General features: G+C 46.6%; 1 protein-coding gene across 1 annotated transcript in view; it reads right to left on the reverse strand.

The window, feature by feature from the left end:
- The window catches only part of LOC144133069 (uncharacterized), a 35,471-nt gene extending 19,299 nt beyond the window's left edge, over nt 1-16,172 (reverse strand). The window contains exons 1-7 of the mRNA XM_077665900.1: nt 15,892-16,172; nt 8,224-8,482; nt 6,651-6,890; nt 4,682-4,789; nt 3,545-3,743; nt 1,933-2,066; nt 40-203 (exon numbers count right to left, since the gene is read on the reverse strand). Coding sequence (XP_077522026.1) covers nt 40-203; nt 1,933-2,066; nt 3,545-3,743; nt 4,682-4,789; nt 6,651-6,890; nt 8,224-8,482; nt 15,892-16,104 — 1,317 coding nt within the window. The 5' untranslated portion in view covers nt 16,105-16,172. The remainder of the gene's footprint in view (nt 1-39; nt 204-1,932; nt 2,067-3,544; nt 3,744-4,681; nt 4,790-6,650; nt 6,891-8,223; nt 8,483-15,891) is intronic.
- Nucleotides 16,173-16,553: the final 381 nt, after the last annotated feature.

Here is a 16,553-nt window from a genome sequence, read left to right on the forward strand (position 1 = left end):
CTTCAACATGAAGGCCTGGCACGTAAAGCGGACGGGCACCTTGGAGTTCCTCATGACGGGGTTGACCTCGGCACCCCGGTCCATGAGCACCTTGCACATCTCGACGCTGTTGGCCATGGCTGCAACGTGGAGCGCGCACCGACCGTTGTTGTTGGGCGAGTTGACCGCCGAGGGCTGCAGCTCGAGCAGCCACTGGACCAGGTCTGCGCGAGGAGCAGGAAGCGTTTTGCTTTGTACCGTTCTGCACCATTGCGTCACTCAGAGAATGTAGCGTGTTTTGACACAAGTGGCCGTGGTCGCCTACTTCACCGCAAGTTCATACACACAAAAAAAATATCTCGCAAGGTAATTTGGTTGGTGTAATATAGCGTGACTCTGTAACGTGAGTTCTGTGTTAAAAACATGTTTATCGCTCTTGTTATGCATTGTTTAGCTCTTTTCGTGGATTTTGTTAAACTACATCCTGTTTTTGGTGTTTTTGGTGTTTCCTTATGCATATATTTTCTTATACATTGTGTTTGCCACATTGGCGTAACTTTCATCTTTTCCTTTTATCCGGCTTTCCCCTGTAAAGACATAGCGCTAGAGGGTACAATAAATAAATAAATAAATTGGCAATTCCATCCAGGGAGTGCTCTATAAATCAAAAAGTGGTTAATATTTTTTTATGCTGGCATTGGCCCTCGTATCTAATGAGCTCAGCACCCCATTTTGTCATTTTAGAGAGATGTGAAGTTATGGAGCCCGAAGATAAGCTGTACCGCACACTTGTTTGCACCTCTCATCTATTAGTACTGCTGAACCCGTCGAGGTACGGTGAAGTATGTGGGTTTTAACGTCCAAAAGCTGCACATGAGATATAAGAGAAGGACGCTCGGCTACTGATCCGGAGTTCCCGGGTTCGAACCCGACCGCGGCGGCTGCGTTTTTATGGAGGCAAAACGCTAAGGCGCCCGTGTGCTGTGCGATGTCAGTGCACGTTAAAGATCCCCAGGTGGTCGAAATTATACCGGAGCCCTCTACTACGGCACCTCTTTCTTCCTTTCTCCTTTCACTCCCTCCTTTATCCCTTCACTTATGGCGCGGTTCAGGTGTCCGCCGATATACGAGACAGGTACTGCGCCATTTCCTTCCCACAAAACCCATTATTATTATTATTATTATTATTATTATTATTATTATTATTATTATTATTATTATTATTATTATTATTATTATTATTATTATTATTATTATTATTATTATTATTATTATAAGAGACGCAGGAGTGGAGGGCGTCCTTGGGTTCAGCAGCCGAGCCTCATAGCCACTGAGACCCTCGCGGTGGGTCTAAACGTGCTGACAAAGTGAGATATCTGGTATTTTGTCATAACGAAGTTGATGTAGTAAACTTTTCTTCCTGTAGTAATAGAGGGTAAGCTAAATAACCTAACAAGATGGAAATTCTTAAGAAGCGGAAAGGCAGCTGTACCGCCATCTTGAGCACGGTACCTGTCTTGTCAAAAGGCTGGGAACCGATTGAGAGGGCCGGCTTGTCTGTTTCTAGTGTTCGGACAGCAGTAGTCATACATTGTAAATGGACGATAAAAACATAAAACACCAAGCATCAATATAAATTACAGAAAACCGACAAACACCAGCCTGCCCAAGCTTCTTACTCTTCTACGCCTATTTTTAGTCCTACACAGCAAAATGAAGCGCACAGGGTCTAGACTGACTTCACGGCATCTTAAACCACGGAAAGGTTTTTAACTTCCTTGGAAACTATATGTTGAACAGTTGGAAACTATATGTTGAACAGAACAATTACGTTGAAATTTTGGCTTTTTCTGGCTAATTCAAGCAATTAGAGTGTGGCAATTTTAATTTCAAAAGTCACGACCGCTGAAATAAACTCTAAATTCTTCAGTGATATGAAGGGCTCAAATGTACCTTTCCGGCCGGACTGGACGGCTTCGTGGAGGGGCAGGTCCCCACGCTGGTTCCGCATGTACAGGTTGGCGCCGTGCTGCCACAAAATCTTCAGCGTCTCCAACTGGCCTTTAGCCGCTCCGCAGTGCGCAGGTCTGCAAGTTGGAAGAGCACGACGTGATGCACGTCGTCAGCAACGCTTCAGCATTTGAGCAAGCTTGGAGGAAAAGGTTAAACGCATATACGCCAGCATACAATATATGTTTTCTGGGAACGAATAAGAAAGGAAAAAGCCACAAGCAGTAATCCTACGGCCGAGTGAAAAAAACCAAGTCAACCCTGCAGGTCAACCCCACAGGGCGCGCGAAACTGTATGTATTATCCCAACGCGCTTTAGACAAAAGTAATAAATTAATTTATCGCAGCTGCCGACAGCCAGCAGTGCCGGTCGCCATGAGTAAAAACCGAAGTCAAGGGTGCTTACTGTACCTATTTCTGACGTCCTTTTCCCAAGTCTCGCGAGCTGTCACTAAGACCCATACTAAACACTCTAAACAGAAAGGAGTAAAAAGGGAGTAATTTCTCCTCTAGCGCACTACCTTTAACAAAAGGGAGTACGCTACAGGACAGATTACTCCTCTTTTTACTCCCACATAGGCGCATTCCTGTTTAGAGTGCACGGTGATGGCGTGAGCGGTTGTCCTGGCTGGAGGTTAGCCGAACCATTAGACTATTTCTTAAATGCTGCGAGACGCGGACGGTACGGTATGACCCCGTTAACAATCTTCTTTGGTACTAGAGCTCCTCTCAAAAACAGCCATCAAAGTGCGTTAAACAGTACTAGTCTTTTATGGTTTAGCATTATGAAACATTAGCATTAAAGCATAATGTTCTATCACTTCTAAACAAATATGCAAAGGAATTTTTTCCATTTAAGAAAGAATGTAAAAAAATATTTCTGTAACCTCAACTGAACCCTTACGTGTCACCCTGATTTGATGTATCTTGCCTTGGTTTTAAACTGACTAATTGTCCTTTGACCGCGTGCTTCCATATCATCTCATGATTTTCTTCTTTTTGTCTCACTTTTTGTTTCGTATATATATGCGCTTTGAGACCTGCTTTATAGCCCATATATTTTCAATGTGACCTTTGATCAGTGCAGTTTTCTTTCTTTCGCTGATAATCTGCGTCGAGTGCTGTCTTGCAAGGTGGCCCCTGGGCCGTCGTCAAGTTGCCTAGTGCAACTTTTAGTCCAGGGGACCATTCAGAGTTTTTGTTTGTACCACCCTGAATATAAACGAATTGATGTGACCGACCGCAGTAGCACCGACGACCGCTGCAGCTGTGACTTTGGTCCCCTTTACGCGTTAATAGAACAACATCTCATGGTCTGCTATGCTCTTGCTTGGCGGTTAAGTAAGCTGTGAATCCTGCTGATGACTGTCGCTCTTGGAGATCTCGTAGAAGGGTGGACAGTGACGACTCTCATGTGAGCCCGCGCACACTTGCTTGGCGGTTAAGTAAGGTGTGAATCCTGCTGATGACTGTCGCCCTTGGAGATCTCGTAGAAGGGTGGAGAGTGACGACTCTCATGTGAGCCCGCGTACATATGTATGTGGGAGCAACGTACGTCCTTCCCTTGTGGTCCTGTCGGTTGGGCGCGGCGCCGTACTTGAGCAGCAGCTGGGTGCAGTCGGCGTGGCCCAGTGTGACAGCGTAGAAGAGTGCCGAGCAGCCGTTGCTGTCCACCGCGTCCACGTCGGCCCCGCACAGGGACACCAGCGTCTCCAGGCAGTCCACGTGGCCCCGGCTCGCGGCGCAGTGCAGCGCTGCACGTCGTTGCTGACTCACTCAATCGAGCTAACTTGAGTTGTGCACATTTCGGAAGAGCTGAACATGAGTAGTATTGCTGGAAGAGGGCCGGGGCATGTCCGAATGGTTTTTATCGCTTTTTTAATTGCGTAATTAAAGGTGAAATTGGCATCTGGAGGTTATTAGGAAAGGCTTAGACGTGAAACTTGTAGAGTGCCTCATAAAAATCCCAAAACGACGTCAGTTTTTTGCTCACAGAGCAGAAAAAAATCTCAACTCCGGTCATCCTGCTCCCCCTCACCACACATGCCAGAGGAACGGACAACAACGGCTATACCGCGTATTTTATGCAGTGAAATTGACCTGATTAGGGTTTCTAGCATGCGTTAAATAACACTAGTACATCGTGCGACTAACAGAGGAATGCCTAGCCTATATGTAACTTAACCTGCATGTTGATTTGGGCGGGGGGGGGGGGGAGATGCAGTGTTCACGAATAGCGCATTCAAGGTGTTGCTGCCAGCGCTGACGTGCAGTGACAGCAACTGTCCGATTCCGACTTGACTGTCCGCATTTCTGTGCATGAGTTCTTGTAGCTCATTTATATCTGTTAAACTAAAATATTTGAGTTATCACTCATTTTGCTGGATGCTCCGAAACGACTCAACTGAAATAAGAGTAGATCGCTAGTACGATAAAATTGCTGACACACATCAGACCCCTATAAGGTTAGCGAAGATCTTAGTTAACGTTACTGCTGGCACGAAGCAAGAGTTGGAGAAAAACATCGTTAGAAGGCCTCCAAAAAAGTACAGGCCACAATACTTAACTCCCGGCGTTGTTAAATCGAAATGTAAGGTTTTCGTGTATCAAGGTGTATCACAAGGTGTATCAAAGGGTTAGCTCAAAAGGCCAAGTAAAATCCAGATGTAGTAAGCCTGATAGGGTCACTGACCTGTGAGGCCGTCCTTGTCGGTGGCCCCAACGTCGGCTCCGGCTTTGACTAGAGCCAAGATAGCATCGCTGCTTCCTGACGGGCAGTACGTCTTGCTTGGGCGCGTCTCTGCATTTGCAATCAGTACACGTGAACTACAGGAAACAATTCGATATTTTCCAAGTGGATGTCAGGAATGGACTGCCTCTGATGGCGTCTTACTTTATCAAATTCAACTGCATCCTCCGCGGTCACAACTGCCACGAGCAGTCGTACAGAAGTGCGCAACATTGCATCGTACAGTGAATTTGTTATCACTGCCAAATAATAATAATAATAATTGGTTTTTCGAGAAAGGAAATGGCGCAGTATCTGTCTCATATATCGTTGCACACCTGAACCGCGCCGTAAGGGAAGGGAAAAAAGAGGGGCTGAGAGAAGGAAGGAAGAAAGAGGAGCCGTAGTGGAGGGCTCCGGAATAATTTCGACGACCTGGGGATCTTTAACGTGCACTGCCATCGTACAGCACACTCGCGCCTTAGCGTATTTCCTCCATAAAAACTCAGCCGCAGCGGTCGGGTTCGAACCCGGGAACTCCGGATCAGTAGCGGAGCGCCCTAACCACTGAACCACCGCGGCGGGTTCACTGCCAAACGGTGATAACAAATTCAAGAGAACTACCGTAATGATGTTCTTTTTAGTTTCAAACAGCTATCGTCTCTGAGTGAGAATGATCGACCTTAGCAGCAGCCCTTGTCAACTCTGCGAACATCCGGTGCAGGTAAAATTGTGACTTAGCCGCCCCCTAATTACGCGAAATGCTGGATTGACTCTCTCCTTACGCAGTCAATGAGAGCATTGATTTATGTCGGTAAATTTATGGAGCACTCATGATTATCTAAAACTAGTCCATTTCTTATAAATTTTGTTTCGGGTATTATAACTCGATGTTTCAGTCACTATACAGACGTCCTGTACCCTACTCAATAAGCGAGCAGAACCACATAGCCTACAGCAACGCCAATCTTCATATCAAATGAAACGCAGCTACCGAGACATTATGGGCCGTGTGAAAGTAGTATAGTAACAATGACATTATTTCAATAATAAACCCGTAATGAGCCTCATAATTTGTTTCCTACAGCCCTTTAAGTATCAGCTTTGGCGCCGGCGCCGGGTTTTAGGTTCATTTAGGAATAAATTAAGATCATTTTGGGTAAAAACCGCAGCCGTACGGAGGACAGACAGAAAAAAAAGAACACATGTAAGCGCTGACTCGCCCTGGAGGATAAATTAGAAGCATGATCAACTCAGTCTGGACAGATTTTCACATGTGCATGGTTTTTAAAGGAATTATTCGAAGGATCTTCGTCTTGGATCAACACTATGTTTGGCCTTAATAACGAATTTTAATAACGACATTTATTCGCGTGCTGAATTAAAAACCAACAATTTCTTACTTTTTCAGCGATGTCAACAGCGGCAATTGGGCCATGTGCCTCATCCGACATTTTCATGCTTTTTTTTCTAGTAAATACATATACTATTAGGCTGATATGAAACTGGTACACCGCCTATAAAACCAACAGTGTCCTTCGTTTGTATAACGCTCGGTCAACTGAGCACCTAGAATCATTCACACTTTTACACAAACCATCGCAAGTGCATGTATTCATAGACAGGCTGCAACATTGACGTCGTGCTGCGCAGTAATGAAAAAAGGCGGCGGCGTATTCGCTTCTGAATTCGTTCGCGTAGTAGTACTTCCACCTCCAGCATTACCTGTATTGAAAACCCGTCAAGACAGAGTACAGCTTCTCGAACCAAATTCTCTCCTGGCCATTGCTTTATTCTAGCAAATAGTATTGCATATAAGAACAAGCTGGAATGTCATGTATGAGTGTCAGTTCAATAGGCAATGCACGCAGCTTATGATAAAAGCAGCCCAGACTGCGTGGAGCATGCATGCTGTCTGTCGGCAGCCGCTCACCGACGCTGGCGGCCCAGAGGAGTGGCGGCCTTCCGTCCTGGTCCCTGACGCTGACGTCCACGCCCAGTTCGATGAGCCTACGCAGCGCGGCCAGGCCGACGCGCACGTCGTTGCCCATCTCGCTGTTGGGACCGCACATCTGGGCCGCGTAGTGTATTGGGTACGCCCCGTGGATGTCCGCCGTCGAAGGGTTGGCTCCCGCCGACACCAGGATGTCCATGCACTCCAGCTCGCCACACACTGCGCACACGCCGGACGCAGAGTAGATCAGCTTTAGCGAGCTGTGTCCTAAACCTTTGTTCCACAATACGTTCAACGAAGTGTTCGTTCCGTTTCTAACACAGTGAAAAAAGTCAAAGCCTCCGGCGAAGTCCTTTTTGAGGAATTCTTTCTGCAAATGCCAAGGAGCACCGAACCTTAACTCACAGTCGATATTTGCAGTTAGAATTCAATGGCGAGAACGCCATATAAAGCAAAATTTATGGCTTACAAACGTATCTAAGCAAAGATATCTTTGCAAATTAGTTGACCGAGAACAACTCCAACCTCCGTTAAACGGCGAAACATGCTCCAAACTTAACCAGCGTCACAAAGGCAGTCAGAGAAACCACACATGTACACAGGGCAAGCGTTGCGTCTACTAAGTTATAAATCATTGAAGCCAGAGAGTACTGCGATCAAACTGCTATGCAGCAGGGTATACGTTGCTAGGCTAGCTGGTTTCTTCAGACAACATGGAATCACAGCGCAATCACACGAGGACGCAGAGAGGACACGCACACAACTCCACTGATGTTCCGCTATGCAGAACGGTGGCATGGCTTTCTGCGAGCAGAAGAGATGATGCACCTGCAGTTAAGCTGCTTTCATTCCCTCTACCCTCGACGTGATGGCTGACACCTGCCTTCATGCCTTTCTTGTACACAAATTTGCTGACTCCTCCCCTACAAAAATCGTCTATAGGCAGTCTATAGACCTCTTATAGACTCTATTGCCTTCCTATAGATTTTTCTTTTTGTCTATTCATAGTCTATAGACTGTCTATAAACGAAAGTTTACTAAAGGTGCATGGCCATAAATCTATAGATTGTATATAGACTGTCTATAGGATTTTTATTGCCTATGGACTGTTGTCTAAAATTTATCTATAGAGAGTCTATAGACTTTATAGATAGAAGTCTATGGACTGTCTACAGACTGTCTAAATAAGCTTTTGTAAGGGCTGTCAGCCCTTCTACTGTTGATTTAAATATCAAGTGATTTCAAGGGCCGCGTTAATTGCAGAGATATGGAAAGGTCTTTGCGCTACAGTGGGCGTATTCTGGCTGATTATGATGATGAGTTCAACCACGCCAAGTGTCTTCAAAAGGACGCGAAAGGCAGGAAGTAGAAGCTAATGCTTCCATAGCCGAGTCAAGCAGCGTCAACTAGATGAGGAGAAGCAGGAACGAAGCTCAGCTAGGATAGGATTGTACGAAGCTCAGCTAGGATAAGTCTCACGAGACCGAATAAAACTGTTAACCGCCTCGCCCGAGTGGTAGGGGACCACAGCAACTATGCCCTCTCCCCTCACCGGTGGCCCAGTGGACGCAGGAGTGCTTCTCGTTGTCCACGCAGTTGACGTCGGCGCCTCGCTCGACCAGGAAGCGGACCATGGTGCGGTTGCCCGAGATGACGGCGAAGTGCAGCGTGGTGTAGCCCTCCTCGTCCTGCACCGACGTCAGGCCCGGCTCGTACAGCAGCAGCAGCTCGGCGCAGCCCACCGTCAGGTTCTCGGCGCAGTAGTGCAGCGCCGTCTTGCCCGAACGGTCCCGGGCAGCAGTCAGCGAGGGCTGCAACGCAGGATGCAAGTTTACCCAAGCAGCACAGGTAATCGGCCCAATATTGCAACAGGATGGTCCCATCCTGGTCCTTTGTAGGGCCGGCCTTTGCCAATACGGCTACAATGTTCGGCCAATTACCTGTGCTGCTTGGGTACGCGAGTGTTAGAACAGATCGCTAGGTGAGCACGAGAGAAGTATTGTGATAACGCTGCAAAACAAATTGGGAGACATAACTCTATCATATTCATGACTTTTTCAAAGACAAAGACACGATAGTCGCACCCAGTACTATGTGCAACACACGGGCTAGTCCAGGGCTGTGTTTACTGAGTACCGGCTGGAAGGGTAGATGTATCATTGTGTTTGCATCTACTCCACCTCACTGGACCGTGAAGTACGTTTCGATATCCAGAACAGACAGCAAAGCGATCTGACAAGAGCGATCTGAGAAAAAGTCAACGTGACCACCACTTTGGGGTTAATCTTTGAACACGGCGCACGACGTTACGGGCACAGAAAAAAAACGAAGCCGCATGACTCAAACGAGCGCTTTTTCATCCGGTGTACTTGTTTCCATTGGCTTGTCCAGTCTTGCGCCGTGGTTGAAGATGGACTACCTACGGACCTAAGATTACGCCCTCCATCGCTTATGAGGCACGCAAGTTAAGCGACTGAGGATATGTCAAGAACTTCAGAAAGTGAAGCTTACATTTTTTAAGTGAATTTCTAGGAAGTCACTAGGAAGAGCTGCGCGGTGCGATGAATAGAACACTAAAAACCTGCACAGAGCGAACAATGAAGCTCATGTTTCTTCCTATTAGCGCCACCGTGGGTTGTTTTTCATTTTCTTTTTTTCTAATATCAGGAAAATATTGCCCGAAATTTTAATCGCTGCAGTTTTTATGTTAGAGTACGTCGGCGCTTCAATACAGATATTGTGAATGCACTGAAATCCTGGAAGACATCATAGAGCTTCTAGAAAGCTAGTAGCAGCAGAATTAGTTAGAATGTTGGACATGCTGATGCTTTATTTGAACCTCAAGCCTTGCTTTCACAGGGTAGCTTTCACATTTGCTTTCCTCAAGAAAAATTCACGCTCGATACACGACTCACATTACCGAACTTAATTGCCGACAGCGGCAGACTAGCCATTTGCAAGTGCCGGAAATTGTTAGAAAAAATGCGCGTGGGAGTTTATTTCCGATTTTTCACGTGCTATGGTGTGTTCATGATTATTTTGCCGGAGAAGGAAACTGTGTGTTAGTCCATGTTTAGGGTGCATATAGGAGCCCGTGGAAATAGTCTTAATCAGCCTTTCGTGCATTTTAAGCTGTTTGTAGGCACACCCCTCACTGCACTTTTCTGATATTAAGTGTTCGCGGTCTAGTAACACAGCGAAGAAGCTACAGTCGAAATGAATGTTAAGCCATTTCTATGGTACGGAGAAATCATCTGCAAAACCATGAACCGGAAGCGGGTGCAAGAGTGTAATCGAATAAAGGGTGTGCGAAGCACATGTTCTACAACTGTTCGCGCTGTGGATGTCGAGATTACTCGCTTACTGAAATACCTGAACTACCTGCGTACTATTCCAAGGTGGTCACCCTCGACACAATCTTTGAGGCAAGGCAAGTCCGTGCAGAGGAATTGGAAGTACTCAACTTACACTTTTCTTTCTGGGAAGTCCGTCCCACTTTGTGAGCGAAAGGTTCTCGGGAAGACTGAAGTAGAGCGCCTGAAATCCGGAACTTCCAGAGTTCGGCGACATGTTCGGTGATTAGACGAAACGAACGACGTCTTCTCAGTACCAGCTGATAACTCTCAACTCACAGCCATGCACACTTCATCTTTGAGGGTTTGTAAAGTGCATGTCCTCACTGAGAATCTGTTTGTTCAGGACCACATGTGACTTAGTGTGATTCGCGAAGCTGTGAACACTCGTGAGAGATCTTCAACTGCTTGTCTTGGTTGTTGATGGCCATCTCCACCATAGCACTTCTGTGTTGAAAGATCCGTCGGTTCATGCACTGCACAGAAGGTCACGAAACACTGTGCGAAGCGGACCGCACCTTAACCTCAGCTTACTTGCCACTCCTCGTAGGGACAGGGCACCGCACATCTGTCTCCATCTGGTACATCTGGCCAAAATCCAGTGAGGCCTACGCCACCTTGCAGAAAGGGAAGATTCTTGTTGTCATGATCGACCTACTTTTCGCGGGAAAAGGAATCATCATTCTGGCCACACTCAAGAAAAATTAGCTAGACCCACAGCACACACATCACTGTCAGACCAGCAGGAATTCAGTTCTTCACCGGGGCGCACGCCGAAACAATCTTCGCCGCAGCAATCTTCGTTGAAGTTTCGCATCTGGCCTTTTCAGCTTTGGAGACGATGCGAGACAAGTCGATCTGCGGTTTCCAGGTTTTGATGGCGATAATTAGTTAATCCCGGTAGTACATTAGTTCCATAGTAACTCCTCCAGGAACTCTTCGCGGATTAGAAGACGCGGAAAGTGCTAGACAGGCGAGCCACTCCGCAAATGTCTGGCCGTCGGCGACAAGGACCAAGCCGCTGGCTTCGTTTTCTCTTTCTCACGAACGTTCGCCTATTGCCCGAAATATCACAATGCGAGGCTGTCGACAAGAGCTGAGGGTGAAGGGATGGGGTTCCAGCCGTAGGGGGCAGGAGGGAGAGTTAGCGGGAGGGGTAGGAGGAGGAAAGCTTATGCTAATCGTCGCGGGGGACCCTTTTAATTTATTACGCCCGCGAAGGCGTCCGCCTCACTCCAGTTACCCATGCGTTTATAACTTCCGGGGCGCACGTTCCAGCCAGCGTCATTAGCGCGCTCGCTCAGCGGTGGGCTACTACTCATAAACGGTCCGCTCATCAGCTAGCGTCCGGCATTTTCAATGAAAGCCGCTGTCAGCCAGCGCCCAGTGCGCAATAGGGGTGATAGGTGACCAGCTTGTTCCACGCCCGGCACGGGAGACGACGTCTGATCACGACGAGCTCGCGTCGAAAGAGGGAAAGAGGGAAAGAGAGGGTCAGTTATGACGGGACACATCATACGCTGCTCTCTTACCGGAGGGACGTCTGCATGCATGTCCTGTGGTCCTGCTACGGTAAAATAGACACATACATAACTAAATGTGGTTGATGCTTTTTTCCCAGTGTTCTGAAATGTAAGTTAGGCTTAGCTATTACATTTTCTAGGAATGCTGGTCCGTTCAGCTGGCATATAGCTTCTCACATGATGTGGGGTTTTACCTCCAAAGATCTTCCTTTTTAAGCCTTGATTTCTGTGTTTCTAAGGAATAAACCTCCTTTTTTTTTCCTGTAGACATGGTTAGAATTGGGTGGAAGAAAGATTTTCTTCCTCGCTCATGTGGCAAGAAATATATAGTTGTCGAATAAGGGGCGACACATTCATAAACCCTCCACATTCGGAACAGGGAAGGTCACCTTCCGAAGCGGGCAGCAGTTTGACGTATACTGTCACCGTGAATGAATGGTCAATATGTGGTAACAAATAAGCTAGACATGACCTTGAGATCGGACTACCAGCATTAGAAGCACTTTTGAAATTGCGCCTGCAATTTATGGTTCAATTTTTGCTGCTCTTTGAGTCACTTTGAAGCACTTTTTTTAATAATTATTCTATTCCTCTGGACTTCCTTGGGTTTTCCAACCAGTCTTCTTCACCAGCACTTCGTATGTGCGTGAAAAATTGCGCATACCCAGCAAATCTGATCGAAAGCATTTTTCAACGGGGAAGAGTCTTTGAACGAAATGTTATCATATATTGTTAGTTTTCACTGTAAAAATCAATGTACCGGCATATTTCCCCTCGCAATCGACCATTTTTTTTTTGCTCATAACGTTCTCCATTGGGTTTCTATGGTAGTCTTAAATACATGATGCGAGCAATGGAAAAACGAAGAAAAAAAATATTGCTACGCACCGGAAGAAAACACCATTACCTTCAATATTTAAATAACAGTATCTTACAATATTGCAGCATTCAAAATTTTTGTCCAAGAAATTTGAACGTGTTAAAATACGTCATTCACTGATACGGCTGCGGGGAATACAACTTCGATAAACCGCGTATTAAAAGAAAAGGTTTCACTCTCAGCATAATTATTGCATTAGTGCAAGGTATACGCGGTATTGTTACTTTTCTTTAATCAAAATAATTTGGAATTTAAGAGCATTCAATTGTCCTAGCATGTACCACGTGCACAGCACTGAATGCACTCGCTTGCTGCCTTTCAAAAAAATGAGCAAGGTTTAAATACATTTAAGAGCAAAGATTACGTCTTCTTCAACCACCCTTGCATATAGCATAATAAAAACCTGGTATTATACTCCCTGTTACAGCATCAGTTAATTAAAGTGCTTCTGCGCATGCGCGCGCGTTCGTGCGTGCGTATGCGTTCGCGTACAGTATGTTGCTTGGAGTACCCCTCTAAAATTCACAAGTAGCCAATTTGTTTACAGCGATGCGCAGCCCATTATGAACCCCGTCGCTTTGAATATTAATTAACGCATACCAGCGGAGGCCGTTGAATAGTGAATATTTTCCCTAATCTGATCGATACACCTCCGCCCCCCCCCCCCCCCCTCGATCGGGCGCGTACGCGGGGCACGTGACGTCGCGCGCTTTCTCGTTTTTCGAGTCGGCCATTTGCTTCTCAAAAGCAAATGAACGAATCTGGGCAGCATAAGTCATCATTGTGCAAGCTACCTTCTTTCCGACGACGCCCAGGCCGTTTATGTTGCAGTTTCAAAACCGAATACGCCCATTTTGTAGACATACTCATTGGTAACGGAAGACAAACGGTCCATTACATGTCATTATCTCGTTCAGCACACTTACGTGCGTCGAATACGAACTCCGTTAGTCTCGCGGAGACAAAATTTACGGCTAATTTTGATGAGATAGCGAGTTTCCATTCATGTCGAATTGTACCAGACGATCAAAGGTTTCGTTAAGCATTTTTACTATTCCAATCAGCGCGAGCTTGAATTAACATTACGAAAACTGAACTGCTTTTGAGGCGTGAGCGATAGAAGCGATGATGAACACAATTATGCAGTCAATACAGTTTACGTTGTTTTTTTTTCTTTTTGCGCATGTATTGCGTTGCAAATGCCCATCTCAGGCAGTTTACCACGCACTAAGAACTGAGTTCGCAAAAGCGTCTTTACGATTCTGCAATGTTGCTGAATGTCCGCTGCGGCTATAGGAGTCAAACCAATGACCTCGTACTTAACAGTGGTAGTTATAAGTTATTTATAACCGTAATTAATACTTTTTAATTGTTAATTGGATATTTTATTTCACTAGTTTATACATTGCTCATTACTACATACTTTGATACAACGTATGAACTGTGTCAGTAGAATTAGGTAATTACTACTGAGTGTCACAGCTCGAACCAACACATAGTCTAGCAGGCTTGAGGACACAGCCCTGCCGCTATAGTTCGCACATAAGTGCTCCGGTGGTCGGAATAATAATAATAATATTTGGTTTTAGGGAAAAGGAAATGGCGCAGTATCTGTCTCATATATCGTTGGACACCTGAACCGCGCCGTAAGGGAAGGGATAAGGGAGGAAGTGAAGGAAGAAAGGAAAAGAAAGGTCGTGGTCGGAACGCTGACACAATGGTTTCGTAACTCTCTTGCGTTGCATGTAGTGTGAAAGTGCAATGTTTTCACGCCTAAATACCCACTCTAGTAAATTTGATATGCAGTAACAAAATGTATAGTGGCATTAATTAAAAACTCATTTGGAGCGAACAGGGGTACGCGCGTTTCTGGTCACATGAGCACAGGTGTTTGTGGTCAATTGGAAAGCTTGCGACAGATAAGACGCATGTATACCGCGTGCATTCATATCGTTCACATTGCGGAATCAATTTAACGTGTTACATGCCATCACAGGTGCACAAAAACGTGCATCTTCTTTCACTCCCTCCTTTATCCCTTCCCTTACGGCGCGGTTCAGGTGTCCAACGATATATGAGACAGATACTGCGCCATTTCCTTTCCCCAAAAACCAATTATTATTATTATTATTAATATCTCGGAAGATGTGTCGGTCGTAGCATATGTAGCCTATATCGGCGAGAGCGAAAGGGCATCCGACCACAAGACAAGGCGTTCGATCGGTCGACTCTGCCGGCCACGAGATCGAAAATGTCGCAACCGGCACGCCGGAAACACACGTGGCTGGTGTCACATACGAGACAATCTCATTACGCACGCTGCGCGCGGCGGCGAAGCTCGCCCATTACAGGCGAAGGGCGTTCATGAAGAGAGCGGGGAAAAACAGAAGGAAGAAAGATGAGAATGAAAAGAAATACATGTAGACCTTTTCTCGAGGCCCATGTACCTCTCTCCCTATGTATGCTCGATCCTTGTGGCACCGCCTTGATTGCGACACCCCGCTGATGACGGGGGTAGAGCGATAGAAGGAATAAGTGAAAAACGTTACGCTGCGAGCGGAATACGGTATGCACTCAGTGTGGGGTAGCTTGGAGGGCGTGGCATGATCGCAAAAGCGGCAGTCGGGAAAGCGCTGTTCGGGAGAGTGCATGGAGTGTACGACTCTATTCTACCACGGGGCCTCGGTTACCGAAGCTGGCCCACGGAGTCAGCTGAACTCGGGGAAAAAAAATGCCCGGCGAACACAAGAAACAAGATATACTTATGTACCAAACACTTTAAAGGACAAATAATGAGGACAAATAGAAGCTGGACTGCATCGACATAGTACAGCGTTCTAATCACACAGAAGCCACTATAATTAAAAACATAGCTGTTTTAAGCTAGATAAGACCAAGAACCGAAATACAGGTGCTACATGCGCCGTTTATATCAAGGAACAGTGCCGCGGTCAAGCACTTCAAATGTTTTTGGCTCTGGACGGATGATACCATGTCGACCACGTTGTCGGTTGAAGAGCGTCCACGTTGAAACCCGGACATTATAGCCGGATATATACGGTAGCGCTCCAGGTATCACACAATGCGTGCAAGTACCATAATTTCCAGTACTTCGCCAACGCAGCTAGCCAGTGCCAGGTGGTCAGCAAGCCTATGAATAAACGGCCTAAGTCTGCCACAGTAAATAAAGCATAGCATGTCTGTTTTTGCGCACCCAAGAGAACCCTGCATCCATCCACAGCAAACCAGGCGCGAAAACTTGAGGCATCTCGCAGAGAATGACTAGTGACGTACTTGCGCTTGTAACTTCGGCCGTCGTGATAGCCTTACATACTGTAGTCAAGGCGCCGGTCGACCACCGACCTCATCCAATGAATGAAGTGTTCTGAGAATGCTATTTTGATAACGCCAGCCGTAAATTAATTTTCAGTGCCATCAAATTCTGAAATAGGGCACAGGCCTACCTTCCTCTGGAGCAGCGCCTTGACCTCCAGCTCGTTGTTGAGCTGGCAGGAAGACATGAGCGCCGTGAGGCCCAACGAGGCCGGCCTGACATGCTGCTGCTGGGGCTGCTGGAGGTGCTGTTGCTGCTGCTGCAGCGGTTGCCTTCCGCCGGCTCCCCCGCCCAGGGTCATGGCGGCGTGGTCCTGGATAAGAGGGTTTTCGGTGCTGGCCATGGGCCGACCCGAGGAGCACTCTGCACCCGCCTTCTCACATCGCACGTCACCGGGGTGGCTAGAAGAACCCCGGTTCTGTCACGTGACACGGACTGAAGACCAGCCACTTACTTGGCCACGGGGGTTACAGCTGGCCATATATCTGCAAGGAGGCGTGAGAACAATATGTTGTTACTAACCAGGTTGCCACATATATAGGAAGCTGTGGGCTTGCAAAGTTTGTTTTTGTGCTACCGTTCATAGCTACAGCTTGATTACGTACGAACAATGCGACGACCTTTTGTACAGACGCCTATCGGTAAGAAGCCGAGAAAAGTAATGGTGTCCACCAGCTGAGAAAATAAAATTCCGAATATCTCAGCTGATAACCCATTGTTCCATAGCATCTTGAATCCTGTTTCCATAGACTAACGCAGGTCTGCAGACCTTGACGTTAAACATTGTACGGG

Source organism: Amblyomma americanum, chromosome 5 (genome assembly GCF_052857255.1).
Source record: "Amblyomma americanum isolate KBUSLIRL-KWMA chromosome 5, ASM5285725v1, whole genome shotgun sequence".
NCBI classification, from domain to species: domain Eukaryota; kingdom Metazoa; phylum Arthropoda; class Arachnida; order Ixodida; family Ixodidae; genus Amblyomma; species Amblyomma americanum.